Below are 19,063 nucleotides of genomic sequence, written 5' to 3' on the forward strand. Positions count from 1 at the left end.
AATGCCTACTTTCTTCCCCAAGTTAAAAAAGTTTTCTGTCATTATTTCTTCAAATATATTCTCTAAACCTTGCTCATTTTCTTCCTCTTCGGGGACTCTTATGATGCAAATGTTATTACGTTTCCAGTTGTCCCATAGTTCTCTTAAGCTATCTTCCTGTTTTTTTAATCATTTTTTTTTTCCTTTTGGTTTTCTGATTGATTTTTTCTACCCTGTCTTCTAATTCACTGATCCAGTCCTCAGCTTTCTCTACTGTTGTTTAGTCCTTCCAATGTGTTCTTAATTTCTGCTATATCATTCTTCATTTCCATTTTGTGGTTTTCAATGTTTCTATATCTTTACTAATGGTGCTGATGTTCTTACTAATGCTGTTGAGCTTCCTCAAGATCATGGCTCTCAACTCTACTGCTCATAATTTGCTTAGCTGCATTTCATTTATTTCATCTTTGATAGAGTTCTCTTGTTCTTTCATTTCGGATTTGTTTATTTGATTCACCATATTGGTTATCTCTGTGTGTTTTGGAACCTGCCAAATTTTCCCTGTGGGTGTTGGTGTTCTGCTGTTTGTGGCTCTCTCTACTAGGTTCATATGAGCCTGGGTGGGCCCACATTAAACATCACTGTCAAGTCTTACATTTCTGGGTAGATTTGCAAGCCCAGGAAAGGTTCATTTATCCTCTAGCTTTTTCCTGGTGGCTAGTAGTCTCAGTTACTCAGTGCCTTGGAATGTAGCCCTGGTGTTCTGCCTCAGAGGATTTCCAGAGGGTGGGATAGATGCTGGTTATTAATGAGCCACAAATTTCATTTCTTTGCCTCACCTGGGAACAGCTGAATCTTTGAGGGAGGAGGGCTGCTGCTTTTTCCCACAGCTAGAAGATGGAGCACACTTGCCACCATCCTTTGTGGCCGCAACTCAGCCAAAACTCTGAGTGCCCTTGAAATCACAGGTGTCCCCACAGAGTTCCAGCCCAGTCTGCCCTCCCACTGCCGTAGCCCCCAGGTGAGTGGCTGTGGCTATTTTAGCGCTGTGTCCTGGCTCTCTGGGCTGTGGAGTGAGCTTGTCTTTATTCCCCAAGGGCGCTGCTCACAGTTAAGACTGCTGGTGTACTTGGGCTTCCAGCTCACCACCCTCTCGTGCTTCTGGAGATCATAGCAGTGTCCCTGGTTATATGGTCCTGTCCTGCTGCTTTTCTGTTGCCTTTTTCCGAGGATTTGTCTTTATTTCAGTTGTAATTCCCATTTGGTCTTGGGAGATCATCTGCGTGGCTTTTATTCACTCTGCTTCCTTTTTCACATCCTCTAGGCCTATCCTGTGCACAGCTGGGTCGCACAGGCCTTTCTTATGCCCCAGCACCCTGCAGGTCCTGCGGGTAACTGGATCACACAGTCCCTCTGGAGACCTGGCTCTATGCCTATGTTATGGGCTGCTGGGTTGCACAGGCCTCTCAGGTCCTTCAGCACCCCACAGGTCCCGCAGGTAACTGAATGGCACAGTTCCTGCTGGGTCACGCAGGCCTCTCTGGTGCTTCAATCAGAACACCAAAGGACCAGGACATGACCAGAACCTGAAACTGGAACACTTTCAGAAGTGAAGGGCCCATTGTCCAGAAAGATCTGGTGCTATAACCCCTTAAATCTCACCTCAAACCCTAGATATGGAGACAGACTTGAGCCTTGCTTTCTGTCTCCTTGCTGACTGACCTCACAACAAAACCTTTTTCCCTTTCTCAAAAGCTGGTGCCATAGTATTGGCTTCTATGTGTGTCAGTCTGTGAGCCCTTGCTCCATAACACCAGGATAGTGGGAAAAGCAGGACAGGGAAGGGGAAGAGTCCAAGTGAGGGGGCAATCTCAGAAGGAGAGATTCTGCCAGATCCCACCAGGGAACTTTGCAGTGTAATTTTTACTTAGTCTTTGTCCCAACTTGAGGTAAAGGGGCTTGGATTTTGGAATATTGTACTCTGAGGGAAGGGCAAGAAAAGGCCATTCTAAGGTACTTCCAGCCCTCTGCTCTTCTAGGTTAAGCAGCTCTAGTAACTGCCTGAGGGACTTTTCTGAGAGATAGAGTGTCTGGTGTGGGCTGTTGGAAGCAAAAGCACATTGAAGCCAGAAAGGGGTACATAAAAAGTTAAAGAGGTCCTAGAGGATCTGCACGGAGCACCAACAGTGCCCTCACATCGTGCCAGAACATAGCTTCTTAGGGAAAGGGATCTTTTTCACTCACTCATATATCCACAGTGCCAATTAGAGTATAAGTTACATAGCAGGTAGTCACTAAATATTTGTCAAATTAAATGGGATTATCAAAGGTAATAAATATTTTCGTTATTGCTTTTTTGGTGCCTTGCTGCTAAAGAACTTCTACACCCAAGATAATTAAAAAGTTTTCCTGTAGTTTTTTCTAATTTTTTTTTCCTTTTCTTTTTAGAGGAAGGGGGAGAGAGAGGAACATCAATGTGAGAGAGAAGCATTGATGAGTTGTCTCCTGGAACTCACCCTGACTAGGGATCAAACCTGCAACTATTTGGTGTATGGGACTATGCTCCAACCAACTGAGCCACCTGGCCAGGGCTCTAATATGTTTTTTTGTTTGTTTGTTTTCAATTTACCTTTATTGTTGAAAGCATTACAGATGTCACTCCTTTTTTCCCCTATTGACATCTGCTTCCCCGCTCCAGCCTCCTCCCGCCTCCTCCCACCCCCCCACCCTGCCTTCACCACACTGTTGTCTGTGTCCATTGGTTATGCATATAAGTTATTTGGTTTATCTCTTCCCCCCACCCACCCCCTTTCCCTCTGAGGTTTGTCAGTCTGTTCCCTACTTCCATGTCTCTGGATCTATTCTGTTCATTATAGTCCACAAATAAGTGAGGTCATGTGGTACTTGTCTTTCTTTGACTGGCTTATTTTACTTAGCAAAATACTCTCCAGGTCCCTCCATGTCGTCTCAAAGGCTAAGAGATCCTTCTTTCTTATACCTGCATAGTATTCCATTGTGTAAATGTACCACAGCTTTTTTCCCACTCATCTACTGATGGACACTTGGGCTGTTTACAGATCTTAGCAGCGCTATCTACAATAGCTAAGATCTAATATGTTTTATGGTTGTTTCTCACATTAATTCCCCCTAGAGTCTTTTTTCCCTTAATGCTAAGTGGTTTGTTGATGTATAATTTGCATGCAGTAAACAAATATTAACTTTATGGATTGCTAAATATTCTGTTTCTTAATCTGGGTTCTGATATATATATATATATATATATATATATATATTTGCATCATTCTAGAAAGTTCTCTTGTTCCCCTTTCCAATCAATAATTTCCCCAATAGCAGTAACCATTATTCTGACTTCTATCACCATAGAATATGAAAATTAATTAAAAGTCTCAAATTGAAGAACAAAATAATTGAAATAGTTTAAAATTTCAAGACAAACATAAATAATTAGGTTGTGTTCTTTTACATGAAGCCAAACACACACTAAAACTCATTAAAATAGATCAAAACAACAATCATGGATAGAAGCAAAATAGGTCTGATAAAGCAGAGTTGAGCACATGAAAGTGATTGCTTTTCCTTCCCCATTGTGGTCCACCTAGAATTAATGTTTGTGCATGGCAGCAGAGAGAGGTCAAGGTTCATTATTATCCACATGGATTTCCACCCAATGACCCAGCCTCCTTGATTAGAAAGGCCATCATGTCCCCAAAGCTCTTCAGTGTTTCCTGTCATAAGTGAAGTGCCTGTGTAAGTGGGGGTTCTACGTCTCAGCATTGCTTTCTCTCCCACTGGGCCCTCTGGTCCACCCTGCACCAATGCCACACTCTCTGTTGCAGAAGAAAAAATTAAATTTATAAAACAAATGGCACAATTAAAATAAGGAAACAGTAAATGCAAGTTAAGATCAAGCAAAATAAAGGAGAAATAGGAAGCTGTGAACTTAGGGAGGTGTCTGGTTAGAGTACAGGGACCAGGGTTTAAAGGGCCTGAGGTTCCAAGACGTTTTAGGTTAGGTTTCGTAGCCTCTGATTTTCAGGTCAGCCTTGTGGGCCAACCTGCTCTTCTTTGGGTCAAGGGCTTGGTATGGAGTGTGTGTATCAGGTAAAAGCATTCATGGTGGTCAGCCTCATACTTCACCAAGGTGAGGAATTTCATGTAGCGTCTCCTTTCTCTCAGCCAATTTCCTGGGCCTGTCCTCTCTCTGCCTTTGGCCTGTTTCTCCCAAATCTGAGCCCCCACTTCTCTGGTTGTCTCTGCCTTGCTTCATGCCCTAGAGATGCTGCTGACCCAGCAGCAACTGGGGCAGCTGGGAGCTTCAGCCATGGGAAAAAAGGAGGTGGTGGCACAAGAGACCCCTGCTATGGAGAGGAAGACTAGGAGCTGTTGCTTTTCGATGTCACTAATAACAAAAGTGAGGGTAAGCCCTTGACTTTATTGCCAATTACTGAAGCTTGTTTCTGATGAAAAAAAAGATGTCAAGATATGGTTTAGCTGAGCAGAAACAGTACTCATTACTGCCACCTGCTCAACTGTTTGCAATGAAATAACATGGATATAGGTCATTCTGTGTGAGTCGGTTGTTTGTTGTAATTGAAAATGGCAATAAAGTCTATTTTCACATACTCAGCTTTCAAAACATGTTTTGTATTTATATTGACTGTCATCACTATAAACAAATAAGAAGGAACTTAAGTCACAATTCCTCCTTATAACACTTTTATTAATGCCAGAAATGAAATAGTAAAAAACACAATGAATTTTTTTTTTAATCAGAATTATTGTGGGTACAAGGACTGTGTAAAAGGGGACTTAAAAGGCCTTGAGAGGAAAAAGGCAGGCCTGAGGAGAGCCTTCAGTCTCATCTCAGACCTAAAGACCTCAATTCAGTCGATCCCTGCTCCACAGTGTAGTGGTCTGGAAACTGACTCCCATAGTCTCACTCCACACCGTTGTAGCTAGGCTGTGTGCTGGGCCTCAGGGTTCATCCCTACTCAAAAACTTAACTCCCAACGTTTCTGTGGGCTTGTGGCCTTAGGGACTTGTACACTTGAGACCCTTCACAACTCCTGATCTGGAGGAAATTCCTAACAAAATGGGATGGAAGGAAACAAAACAAAAAGGAACTGCATAAAACAATATGGAATTAATTGCTGCATTGTCCTGTTATGTTGATTCCCAAATCTTCTAGGAAAGAGTACCCTGGCACAGTGTACAGACATGCCATGTGCATTTGACTGGCAATGGAATCTGGGATGGATTCTGTTTTAAAAAAAATCTCAGAACCAAGTCAAAATCAGACCTCTGTTACACATGCATTAGATCCTCCGAAAAACATTTGGCTGACATCGATTTGACTTAGGGTGCCTTTTTCAGGAGCGCATGCTGCTGTCAGCTAAAAATCTACCAGTGTTTTGTACCCCTGAATCGGTATGCTTTTGAGGAGCCATCTATTAGCAGTTTTAGATAAGTAGGATATTAACTTGGAAATGAGGATGAAGTCACTGTTTTTATAAAAATCCCTAATTAATCACTTCCAAACAAATCATACCACTGAAGTGTGTGTTGCTTCCCGTAGTAAATGTGTCCCTGGAAACATTTTATAGAAACAGATTTTCTCTTTTTGTCAATTAAATGACATCTCAATATTGACATAATTGCAGCTCTATTTTCTTTTCCATTCTATTTTCAATCTAGTGTGGTTCTTGACATTTGGGCATACAATTTTCCCGCATGGCCTTTACCAAGTAATCAGTGGTCTATACACAGATGTCCCACACACAAGGGAGCTGCCATCTACGGGAACTGACAGTCTGCAGCCCTGGATTTTTGCCCGAGGCTCTGTGATTCTTTGCAAGTCACATAGGGAAGAAGGTAGCTCTTTATAGGCTCCAGCTTCTGTGTGTGGTGACATGGAGCTGGCCACGGGGTGAGAGGAGCTCTCTTGTTGCTCTGTCTGGGCTCACTAAGGACTCGACTCAGTTAAAGAACTCAACAATTCCCACCCTACCCCCCCACCTTGTTCCAGGAAGAAAATGATCTTGCTGCTTTTAACATCAAAGCTACTTCTTTTATGATCTGAAAAACCAAGACTGGTACTACTTACCTTTGGGGCATTCTGAAATCCCAAAACCATGCAGCAAAGCCTGCAACTGCCCTGAGTTACCCTGACTCTCATAGACCTGGCTGCCTAGTTGATCCATCCTCACATAAAGCACACAGTATCAATGGACATGTTGGAGCAGTAACTGCTTAATTCCAAGTTGTTCAGAGCTGTCTTCTGGGCACAGGTGCTCAGAAGGATGAATGCAACTTTCATCTGAGTCCCTCGAACCCCAGTACCCCATAAAGCAGAGGAAAAATTAGCTAGGAAACCTGAGAATGCAACTTACTGCTTTTTGTTTGGGGTTTTTTGTTTCCTAGTTATAACTCTTTATCACTGAAAAGCTTGGGTCCAGCATAAGATATCCAGGGACAATTTGTGCCTTCCCAAGGTGGCAAAAATTATTCCGTCAACATTAGCTAGCTCATGGGAAACACACTGCAAGGGGACCATGCAATCCAAGTATGGATTTCACACTAATCATCAAGAGGTATTTCTAATGGTAATTACTGATTACATTAGAGTTCCCCATTTGAACACAATTCAAAGATACCCTGGCTTGACATGCATACCTTTCAAGTACAAAAGCACCTGCTCAAAATCCTATGAAAGAGAGATGATGACTCATCTCATGTCTGCATGTGCCTCCCACATTTCTTCAAGTTTGAACAAACTGATCGATTTCATCAAAATCCTCAGTCAGTGTGAGATGGTGGAATGAGCCTGAAATGGGAAGCCTGTCCAATTCTGTTCTAAACCTAACTCTTTGTCTCAGCTCCATGAGTGATCATGGGCAAAGTGTGCCCTCCTCTGGTTCTCAGTTTTCTTTTCTTCAAAGCAGGAGCAACTACTTCTACCAACCCAAGCTTCTGAGGTCTTTTACAGGAATAGGAGATGATGCATGTGAAAACACGCTGGAAAAGGGCCAACAGCAACGGAATACCCAGCCACAGGTAGCTGCTTAAACCTTGATGTCCTTAGAGCCACTGGTGTCATCTGATACGGTCATCACAGAGCCCAGGAATCATGCCCCATCACTTGAATTGTCTTTCTTTGGGGTATAAAAATTATTTGTCTGCTGGAATCTATGGAGTAAGGAGTGCAGATTCTCCCATCATCGCTGAGTTTGATTTCTTCAACCGTGTCTTCAGGGGCTAGGACAAGATGGTTTCTAGGGGCCTCTCTGCTAGGAAAATTTATCACTTCAATGGAGGCACAGGAGAGAGGTCATTTTCAGGTATTGGAGTCAAATGATGTCAGTCAGTTAGCAATACTGGCTTCACTCCGCATTCCAAATTCTCCACTGAAGAGATTTTTAACCAAACTCTGGGAAAATATTCTGTTAAAGTCTTGTTTTTATTGTTCCTACCCTGTCTAAATGAATGGAGTTTTCTACATCCCAGTCTGTGGCTGTGGAATCCTCCATCTCTGCCTCTTGTAACTGTGGAGCCAACTCTAAGCATCCCTGAGGCTCTGAGCATGGGACAGTGTGGCCAGAGAAGGAAACTTCCGCGACAGGTGGGGGGTGGGTGCGGGGGCTGGACTCCCTCAGAGCCCCCTCTGAGAGAACATTGCTTCCTTCTTCTCCCCATTTAATGTATACAAATAGGTCCTCTCTCTCAAAGGTTCTTGCCAAGCCCACGGAATTACACATTCTCTCTGGATCTTGACCTGTGTTGAACATCGGTGTGATTCTAGTGAAAAACACTCAAAGCCAGCCCCCCCAAGCTTCCCTGTGTCACACACAGTCTAAGCCCACACCGCTTACACTTTGGATTGCCTCTCATCGGTCCACTCCTGCTTTGTGCTCTGGAGAGCTTGCGTCTTCTGCTCATCCACTTGGACATAGTCTACTCTTTGCTCTTCTGAAAGGAGAAGTTTCTGAAAGGGAAGAATAAAAAGCTTTTCATTACATTTTATTACAAATTTGGAAAATGTCAGTCTTCTATGGTAGATCACAGTGTTGTTAAGTATTTGCTGCCCCTTCTTTCTGGGTCATTCACTGCAGAAGCCTTATTATATTTTATGTGTATGTGTATATCTTCACCTCTGCTCCCTTCCACTTTGCTGTAGCCATTTGACTTGCTTTGACCAATATAATGTGAGTGGAAGTGACATGTGCCAATCCTATAGAAAAAAGAGGCATCCTATAATTCTGCAATCTCTCTTTTTCTCCTTCCAGGAGACCAGCATGCCTCAGATGGAGTTGCTCCTTCTGCCTGGACCCTGGATTGAAGATGACCTGGAACACCAAGGTCCTGGCCTGTAGTGGTTTGTCCCATTAGCAACAACTGAAAAGGGTTTTTCTGTTTCAAGACACTGAGAGTTGGGGGTTGTTTGTCTTGATTGCAGAGCCTACCACATCTGACTAATGCACCTTTTTTATTCATTAGTCTCACCTTTATGACCAGCTTTTCTGGAGTATCAGTTCAGGTTTTTCGAATGAAATTAAAGGTAAAGGAGAAATGGGAGTTCAATTAGCAAAAGAAAAGGGAAGACTTCCAGACTTTTTTTCTATACACACCCACTGGAATCATGCTATATATCCTGTTCGGCAAGTTGCTTTTCTCATTAAACAATACATTGTTAGGCACAGTTTAGATTGTGACCATGCCCTGATCAAAACTTTTTATTGCTTACCATTCATTCGTTCCATGGTTTACACTGTTACATGAGCAACACTAGTTAATGGCTAATGTCACTTACATGTATTTACTCATTTAATCCTCACCACAGGCATCGATGTAGATGTTATTCTTTTTGATCCCCACATTACAGATGACAATACTACCCAAAAGAGATGACACTTCCCAACCTGGCTCTTGAGGCCCTTTACTGAGGGGTTCCAATTCTAACTGAGAGCTCCTGTCACCAATCCCCCATCTAGTGAGACTAGACTATGACTTCTCTCATCTCTGCCAGAGAAAACTTTTTATAAACTTTATGGTCCAAGTTTTAAAGGGCATGAATACTCCATCCATTTGTATGTATACAGGCAGACTTTGAATATATTGCAGGCTCATTTCCTGAACACTGGAATAATGTGAGTCTTGCCATACAGTGGGTTGTAACCTTTTTGCTGGTGGAGGGTCTTGCCTAAAACATAACATCTATGGAACACAATAAAGTGAAGTGCAATATAACGAGGTATGCCCATACATCCAAAGAACATCCCCTAGAGGAATACAGCAGGATTTCTGGAAGGCAGAATCAGGGTTGGTTTTAATATTCTTTTCAAAGAGAGCATGCATGGTTGAATCATCAGAAAAATCTAAATAGAAATAAAATCTTCTGGGAATTCTCAGACACAAAGTTCTACCTACCTGCTGTACAGGGGCTGGTGATGCTGAATTAAAGTCCAGGGCTAAATAATCCAGGCTGAATTTCTTTGTCCACATCATAGCACCACTGCTCAGGGAGTTGGCTGTTCGGTGTTCCTCCTAGAAATCAACATCACAGGCCTCAGGTTAACAATGTCTGGCCAGGCTGCCCAAGGGAAGGAGGGTGAGCCATGTCTTCACTTGAGCAGCTGCCGTCAGATCATATCAGACTAGTATGATGAGACCTGTATGTTTGAATGAGAGGAGGCACTTGAAATACAAAATAGCCAATTTAGTCTTCACATGAAACTATACCTTTATTCACCGTGAAAACAGTTGGCCAAAATCTCCCCCAAGAATAATTTGGTTTATGGACCTGACGGGCCCACAAGAATTTGTTTTATGGATCTGATGGGCCCACGATACCATAAATCCTGGAAAGATCAGCAACACTTATTAAAGTTCTAGTAAAGTCACCCCAAATGCACTTAAAGATACTTTATATAATACAGTGATACCATGTGTGTAACATTCACCCAGGACTTACCACCAGCCTCGCAAATGGAATACTACCGATACCCATAAAGTGGCTGTTCCCCCTCCACTACCTCCTTCTCTCCCCGCAAGAAGTTACATACTATCTTGAATTTGGCCTTTACCATTTCTTTTCTTTTTAAATATGTTTTTACTAGTGTGTAAGTATCCTTAAATCACATATTATTTAGTTTTGCCTGTTCTGAACTTCTATTAATAGAACCATATGGTAAGTATTTTTGGTGGCTTCAATTTTTGTTTCATATGACATACTTCACATTCACCCAGGCTGTTGCAGTAGCCCTATTTTATTCATTTTCACTGGAATAGATTATTTCATTGCATGATTTATTTAACTGTCACTACCAATGACATTTGAGTTGCTTCCAGTCTGGGGCTCTTACAAGCAATGGTGCCATGGGGTGTGTAGCTGAGATTATAATTATTTTCTATTTATATCCAACAAAGTATTGGAAAGCAATTAGGCAAAAAAAAAAAAAGAAAAAGAAATAAAAGGTATCCAAACTGGACAAGAAGAAGCAAAATAACCTCTTTGCTGATAACATGGTCTTACATGCAGAAAACTCTAAAGATTCCACTCAAAAAAGTCAATAGACAAAAAATAAGCCCTGGCTGGTTTGGCTCAGTGGTTGGAGCGTTGGCCTGCGGACCAAAGAGTCCCGGGTTCGGTTCCCGCTAGGGGCACGTACCAAAAAAAAAAGTAATAAAAAAATAAAAATAAACAAAATCAGCAAGGACACAAGATCAACACCCCAAATTTGGTTGCCTTTCTACATACTAACAATGAGAAAATCTAAAAAGAAAATTAAGAAAACCACTGAATTTACAATAACATCAAAAAGAATAAAATATTTAGAAATAAATTCAACCAAGGGGACAAAGACTTATATACTGAAAACTACAAAACACTGCTTAAAGAAAGTAAAACAAATATAAATAAATGAAAAGATACCCTATGTTCAAGGATTTGAAGATTTAATTATTGTTAAGATTACAACATTAACCAAAGTAATCCACAGATTCAAAGTATCCTCTACCAAAATCCCAATGGCATTTTTTGCAGAAATAGAAAAACCCATTCTAAAATTCACAAGAAATTTCAAGGAAGCCTGAATAGCCAAATCAATCTTAAAAAGGAAGAATAAAGTTGAGGACTCACATTTCCTGATTTCAAAACTTGCTATAAAGCTGTAATCAAAACTGTCATACTAGAGAGAGGACAGACATACAGACCTATGAAATAGAATAGAGTCCAGAAATAACCTTCACATTTATGGTCAATTGATTTTCAATGAAGGTGCCAAGACCAGTGGGGAAAAGGCAGTCTTTCCAACAAGTAATGCTGGGGAAAATGGATATCTACACGCAAAAGGATGAAGTTGCACCATAACATTAAAACATATACAAAAATTAACTCAATTTCTTATTAATTATAAACAAAAGTTTTTCTTTACCCTTAATATAATCTGCCTAGAAAAACGAATATTCTAGCCCTGGACGGTATGCACAGTGGTTAGAGCGTTGGCCCTCAGAACAAAGCATAGCAGGTTCAATTCCCTGTCAAGGGCATGTACCTGGGTTGCAGGTTCGATCCCTGGCCCTGGTCGGGGAGCATGTGGGAGGCAACCAATCAATGTGTCTCTCTCACATCAATGTTTCTCTCTCTCCCTCCCTCCCTTCCACTCTATCTAAAAATCAATGGGAAAATAACCTCAGGTGAGGATTTTAAAAAGAAACAAACAAACAGAAGAAAACAGTGATTCTATGTTTTGTCATTATCAGGTCTCTCTGAATACTTAAGAAAAATTAGTCTTTTCTATTAAAGATACTTTTACAATTCTGTAACTTTCTGTATTTGCCTTTGAAATCTTTTAATTGTCCCTTTTATTGGATGGATTATTAAGTATTGTTTCACACACAAAAATATCAACTCAGAGAAGACCAAAGACCTCAACATAAGAGCTAAAACTATAAAACCCTTAGAAGAAAACATAAAGGAAAACTTCATGACATTGGATTTGGCAATGATTTCTTGGATATAACATGAAGACCACAGGCAATAAAACAATAAATTTGACTTCATCAAGATTAATAACTTTTGTGCATATAAGGACACTATGAAGAGTGTGAAAAGACAGCCCACAGAATGGGGGAAAATATTTGTAAATCATCTGACAATAGGTTAATATCCATAATACATATTTTTTAAAAACCCTCTACAATTCAACAACAATGAAAACAACCCAATTCAAAAATGGGTAAAGGAGCCCTGGCCAGTGTGGCTCAGTTGGTTGGAGCATCAAACCTGCACACCAAAAGGTCATGGGTTCAATTCCTGGTCAGGGCACATGCCTAGGTTGTGGGTTCAGTCCAGGTTGGGCAAGTACAAGAGGCAACCAGTCAATGTTTCTCATTTCTGTCTCTCTCTGTCTCGCTGTTTCTCTCTCTCTCTCTCTCTCTCTCTCTCTCTCTCTCTCTCTCTCTCAAATAAATAAACATATCCTGGGGTGAGGATTAACAAAAAAAAAGGATAAAGAACTTGATTGGACATTTCTCCAAAGAAGATATACAAATGGTCAATAAGCACATGAAAAGATGCTTAGCATCACTAGTTATTAGGGAAATGCAAATGAAAACAACAGTGAGATACCACTTTACACACATTAGGATGGCCATTATACATAAAAAGGGCCCTGGCCGGTTTGGCTCAGCGGTTAGAGCGTCAGCCTGCGGTCCAGAGAGACCAGGGTTCAGTTCCTGCTAAGGGCATGTACCTTGGCTGCAGTTTGTCCCTGGCTCTGGTTGGGTCGTGTGGGTGGCGGCCACTCGACGTGTCCTTTTCACATCGATGTTTCTCTCTCTCTCTTCCTTTCTCTCCTTCCCGCTCTATCTGAATAAAGAATGGAAAAATGTCCTCAGGTGAGGAAAAAAATAAAAATAAAAAAATATACATAAAAAGGGTGGGAGGAATAACAAGTGTTAGTGAGGATGTAGAAAAATTGGAACCATTTTGCATAGCTTTTGGGATTATAAAATGGTTAAGCCACTGGAAAACAGTTTGGTGGTTCCTCAAAAGTTAAACATAAATTGCCATGTGATTCAGCAATTCCACTTCTAGGTATATATCTGAAAGAATTGAAAGCAATGATTCAAACAGATACTTATACACCAATATTCACAGCAGCATTATTCATAATAGCCAAGAGGTAGTAACAATCCAGTTGTCTACCAACAGATGAATAAACAAAAAGTAGTGTGTGCATACTATGGATTATTAGCCTTAAAAAAATGAAATTCTGGTACATGTTACGATATGGATGAATCTTGAAAACACTATACTAAATGAAAGAAGGCAGATACAAATGGACAAATTTTATGATTCCACTTACATGAGATACCTAGAATAGGCAAATTTACAAAGACAAAAAGTAGAAAAGAGGTTACCAAGGGCTCACTGGTCTTTCTCACAAGCTCAAAGATCAGAAACGAACTGTTAGTGTCTGGAATGACTGTGCACTTGCTTCTATTACATTATAGATTCACTTCCCTTTTCTGTTCTCTGGAGACAGAGTCCAGAGCACAGCTGGTCCAGCATCCTTTAAGAGTATTTTCTTCTACAAGTTTCCCAAGGGCCATTACTAAGTGTGAAAAACATTGAGAAGATCACAGCAGATTTGTGTTATGAGTCACTTTCCATCTGTATATGGTTAAGTGCACTTATAGTACAATTTTTCTCAAATAGGCAAAATAAAGAATCTAATTACAGTTTCACTGGAGATTACTGTTTCTAGATTTTGAATTGCCTATTTTCCTCATGTATAGGAGGGCAGAATTGTCTTTTCAAAAGTATATAGTCACATTGCCTTGAATGCTATCCTTCTAAGATTTCTTTCCAAAATTTCATAGTTCAGAGATTCTTTCTAGAGAATTATCTCTAGAATTCCTACATTTTACTTTATTTTTTAAATTTATTTACTGTTGATAGTATTACAGATGCCCCTCATTTCTCCCCTTTGCCTCCCTGCACCCAGCCCCTGCCCCACCCCAGGTCTTCCCCACACTATTATCTGTGTCCGTGGGTTATGCATGTATGTGTATAAGTTCTTTGGTTAATCTTTTGAAAATTCTAGAATGGGCACAGTTCTGGTTAAAGTGTCTGATCATTGCTAGAGGTGTTAAAAGCCCCTTTCTCTCTTCAAAACCTATGCTCTCAAATAGAATCTAAGATAAAGAGAATAGAAGGGATAGGAAAGGGCAGGAAGGAGAGTTTAGGACTAGAACCATAAAGGGTTAATCAAAGGACAGAAATGTCAGGTCTCTATCCACTCAGGTCTATAGAAAAACCTTATAATAGGCGTCTCCAGAGAGTAAGACACATCCAAAGCCCAGGGTACTGTACCCCCCTCCCCAAATGGGACTCTAAGTGATTCATCCTCTGGAAAGGTTTGGAGGCAGTCAAGGAAGGGCCACCAAGTGGTCTAGTGGAAGGAACCATCCAATGTGTGAGTTTTCACAGCTTAGATTCTGGACATCAGGAAACTACAAACCTACTGGGGTCAAACAGGATATCACAACACTGGTGAAAAAAATAACATATTTCCATTTTCCTATTACACATGACTAAATCCTGGGTACTCTTGAAATACTGTGACCTCAAAATAGTACAAAGAACTGAATATTGCAGGAAAGAAAACCACCTTCAAACCGATTTGTTTGCAATCTAGAAAACACTGTAACCTGCTATTACAACCAAGTGATCGTGTTAAGATTGTATGAGGCTTGATGAAGTATATGTTTCCTTCATAATGAACTCATAAGAATATATATTGGAGTGAAGAATAAGAAGAGTATGAAAAATATAGGATTACCATTTGGATGTCGCTTTCTTCCTCTTCTCTGGAAATAGAATTGGCAAAAAATCTTGCAGAATTAATACCATTTCTTCCTGGAGAGAGAAAGCTGGTCCGATTGCTAAGAACAAAAATATAGATGAGGTCAAAGCAATGTCTTACAGCTGCTCTGAAAGCCAGCCAGGAACAGACATGGCCCCTGTGGGGTTTCAGCCCTCCCCTTCCAGACACAATTTCCTTCCGGCCAAAGCAATTCTTAAAGCAGTAGAGACTGCCCAGCAGCTTCTGTCCTACTCTGGGGCAAATGACTCCCAATTCACCAAGGCTACTTTTTTCCAGGCCCTCCTTGTGACACAGCTTTCTAGAAACAGCCAAGGCATCAGATCATTTAGAGAAAAAAAAAACACTGCTTTGGGACTCCCTTATTTCCATTCAAAGTAACTAGGAAAAGTAAGGAAGTGTGGCCATTCCTCGGATGGGATAAGGACAAGACTGCACATCAACTTTCTTCCAAGTCAGACACTGAAATATAGCTCATTGCAGAATTCTGCTTTACCAAGTGATTGTGTCCTGTGGCATTTACAGAGAACCAAGAAACTCCTGAGTGAGGCTCAGAACTCTAAAAATGCAACTTCTAAAAGGTGAGATGAGAGAGTGCAGTCACATTTTGAGGGTTGTCTACCAAGCCCATAAACCATTCCTCTTTCTCTGAGAATGCCCTTTGCCTACTATGTTCACAAAGTTGAACTTCTGGGAACCATGTCAGTACTACTGGGCCTCCCTTGGGCCATAGCTGCTTCCACTCATGCTGGGGCAATACAATTCCTTCTCCTAAGAACTGTGAATTGGGAATGAAAAAGAGTCTATCTCTGTTGATACTAAAATTGTAGCATGTAAATAAGCTCCAGATCTATAGTATAACTACTTTTGGCCATGAAGATTGTGCAACAAATAAGAGTTCAAAGAAAGAGGAACAAGCAAATGTAAAGAGAGAAGTAGACGTAAGAGATGGAGAGAGATTCCTTGGGTTCACAACAGCATTCTCCTTCCGAATTCCAGTATTCTGGGAGGTTCAGTTATATTCCTTCCTTTGTGATCTACAAAACACTTCTGGCTTGTGTTGATAAACCCTGTCTCTTCTTTTGCTTAAACTAGATCAAGTGGGTTTCAACTTTGTACATTTAATCAAAGAGGCCTAACTAAGACTGGGAGTGTCTGTGCTGAATTAGGCCCCTTTGAGCATTCAGAGACTTACCAAGGCACAGTGTGGGTCCTGGTTAAAGATGCATGTTCCCGAATGGTAGAGAGGTTTCTCAGGTCGAGGGGAGGTGGCCGTGCTACAGTGACACACAATATCCAGTAGGGTAAATTCTCAGGAGTTCAAGGCCAGAATCTAAAGACTATAAAACTATGACATTCCACTTACCTAGCACATCAAATCCAAATTTACTAATAAGCAGCAATGATGATGAGTGTGAATTTCCCTGTCCTACTCTTTCCTGCCTCACTGGGAGCAGAAGAGGACAACTACTGAGTGAAAATGGTCACATTACCACCTGCAGTTAACAGTGAGGCAATATATTTAGTCAAGATACAATTATTTACTCATTTGTCCTAGCCAGTGTGTCTCAGTGGTTACAGCATCAGCCCAGGTCATGAGTTCTATTCCTGATCAAGGGCACGTACCTGGGTTGCAGGTTCGATACTGGCCTCAGTCAGGTCTGTACAGGAGGCAACCAATTGATGTTTCTCTCTCACATCAATGTCTCTCTCTCTCTCTCTCTCTCTCCCCCCTCCATCCCTCCACTCTCTAAAATATCAATCAATGAAAAAAATATCCTGGGGTGAGGATTACAAAAAAAAACAAACAAACAAACAACTCATTATATGTCAGGCATTGTTCTAGGTGTTAGAGACACAGTATGAATTAAACAGATGAAAGTCTCTGACTTTACGGAATGCCAACACCTACCTCACACTTGACATGTCCAAAATTGAAACTTTACCCTTCTTACCACCCAGGTTCTAGTCTTTGCCAATCCCAGCCCACTGTCTAGCTGATGGGTATTTATGTCTAGAATATTCTTCTCCATCTCTCTGCCTGGTTAGTCATCTTTGGATCTCAGCTCAATATCACCTGCTCAGGAAGGCCTTCTTTAACCTCCAGACAAGATCAGGTTGCATATCACGGGCTCTCATGAGTTTATGTACTTACCCTTTATAACACTTCCCCCCAGTTTGTGATGATATATTTACCTGTGATTATCTCGTTCAGGTCTAGACTTACGTGCTCTGAGAGGACAGGGGTTTTCTGATTTGTTCACTGCAATAGCCTTGGCATCTAGAGAAGCATTTGGCATCTGACCCTTATTCTACCTCATTGGCCCAACTTGCTGAGTTGGTCACGCATGTATTCCTATATCACTGCTTTGACCGGGTTGCTTTTGTATCTTTCCTCCACTACACTACATGGGTAGATACTGTTTAACTCCCTTCCATATCACCAGAGCATAGTACAGTGACTTTCCTGTTGCTCAATCAGTTTCCCAGGAGCCTCAGACCTGGGCAAGGTGGTGATCTGGAAAGGACAGGTTAGTCATATAGTCTCTGGGGTAAAGGTCTCCCCTGGTGCCATGACACAGACTAACCACCTCCTGGCTTCACCACCTTCCCTCTTCCCACTGGGCCCCAGGGCCAATCTCTGCATCCACACCTGTCAGAAAACCAGTACCTCCTGGTTTTCCAAATGTGCACCCTCAGCCCTGGCCGGTTTGGCTCAGCGGTTGGAGCGTCTGCCTGCGGTCCGGAGAGACCCGGGTTTGGTTCCCGCTAAGGACAGGTACCTCGGTTGCAGTTTGTCCCCGGCCCTGGTTGGTCGTGCAGGTGGCGGCCACTCGATGTGTCTCTTTCACATCGATGTTTCCCTCTCTCTCTCTCTACCTCTCTCTCCCTCCCACTCTATCTGTACAAAAAAATGGAAAAATGTCCTCGGGTGAGCATAAAAAAAAATAAAATAAATAAAAACAAATGTGCACCCTCACATCCACCCAATGAATCTCTAATCCCAAGTCCATCGGGCATTTTCATGCCTCCAATCGCCAGATCCTATAGAGATGCACCATCCAATATGGTAGCCGAAAGTCACATGTGGCTATTTAAATTTTAATTTATTAAAGTTAAATAAAATTTAAAATTCAGTTCCTCAGTTGCCCTAGCCTTATTTCAAGTGTTCAACAGCCACATTTCCATCATCACAGAAAGTTCTGTTGGACAGCATTGCTATAGAAAATTAATTGAACAAAAGAATAATATCTACCTCAAAGTTACACGTCCCTGTTAAATAGTTTCTGACCAGCATGACTGGTTATTTCCTCTGAACCTCATAAGACAGGGTCTGTTCTCCTATTTAGTATGGACTTCATAATTCTTCTTCCAGATGTTTTTTTATATATCTTCTTTCCTCTCAGACTGAAGAAGCCTCCTTGCTTCCTCATGTTTGCATCCCACCCAGTGCCTAGAACAGCACTGCACACACAGCAAACACACTGTAAATGTGATCTGACTCAAATTGAACGGGTGAGACTGGAAGGGACCAGACATGAGTAAGGGATTTAGTTACCAGATTTGGGCAAGGCCACCCAAAGGAGTGGGGTTTTTTTTGTTGTTTGTTTGTTTTTATTTATTTATTTTTTTTATCCTCACCCGAGGACATTTTTCCATTTTTTGTACAGATAGAGTGGGAGGGAGAGAGAGGAAGAGACAGAGAGAGAGAAACATCGATGTGAAAGGGACATATCAAGTGGTTGCCACCGCACGACCAATCAGGGCCGGGGACAAACTGCAACCGAGGTACGTGCCCTCAGCGGGAACCGAACCCGGGTCTCTCCGGACCGCAGGCCGATGCTCTAACCGCTGAGCCAAACCGGCCAGGGCAAAGGAGTGGTTTTTCCAAAGGGCAAAGAAGGGTGAGAACGTATCAGATGTGAGGGTCAGAGATCATATTCATTGTACCAAATATTTCCTTAGAATCACATAGCCCTAACTGGGCAGGTGACAGTGGGCAAGAATGAAGTTAGAAAGTTACTTTGACATGCTTTTCCTCTTTCCTTCTTCTCCTTTCTCCCTGTCTATCCATGCTGCTTAGCAGACCAGAGAAGCTGCCTGGGAGCAATGCGGAAGCTTTAGGGAGCTCTGAGCACATAAGAGCCAGACTGCTTATGGCCAAAGTCTTCTCCCAC

At 41.6% G+C, this 19,063-nt stretch overlaps 1 protein-coding gene across 4 annotated transcripts in view; it reads right to left on the reverse strand.

Moving 5' to 3' along the window:
• Positions 1-6,028: 6,028 nt before the first annotated feature.
• GAB3 (GRB2 associated binding protein 3) overlaps positions 6,029-19,063 on the reverse strand; it is a 71,934-nt gene continuing 58,899 nt past the window's right edge. For 2 of the 4 annotated variants that reach the window (XM_036271505.1, XM_036271504.1), the window contains exons 7-10: positions 16,081-16,162; positions 14,844-14,946; positions 9,424-9,540; positions 6,029-7,981 (exon numbers count right to left, since the gene is read on the reverse strand). In XM_036271505.1, coding sequence (XP_036127398.1) covers positions 7,865-7,981; positions 9,424-9,540; positions 14,844-14,946; positions 16,081-16,162 — 419 coding nt within the window. In that variant the 3' untranslated portion in view covers positions 6,029-7,864. The remainder of the gene's footprint in view (positions 7,982-9,423; positions 9,541-14,843; positions 14,947-16,080; positions 16,163-19,063) is intronic. The other 2 variants (XM_036271503.1, XM_036271506.1) reach the window with 2 other exon arrangements.

Source organism: Molossus molossus, unplaced genomic scaffold (assembly GCF_014108415.1).
Source record: "Molossus molossus isolate mMolMol1 unplaced genomic scaffold, mMolMol1.p scaffold_m16_p_2, whole genome shotgun sequence".
NCBI lineage: Eukaryota > Metazoa > Chordata > Mammalia > Chiroptera > Molossidae > Molossus > Molossus molossus.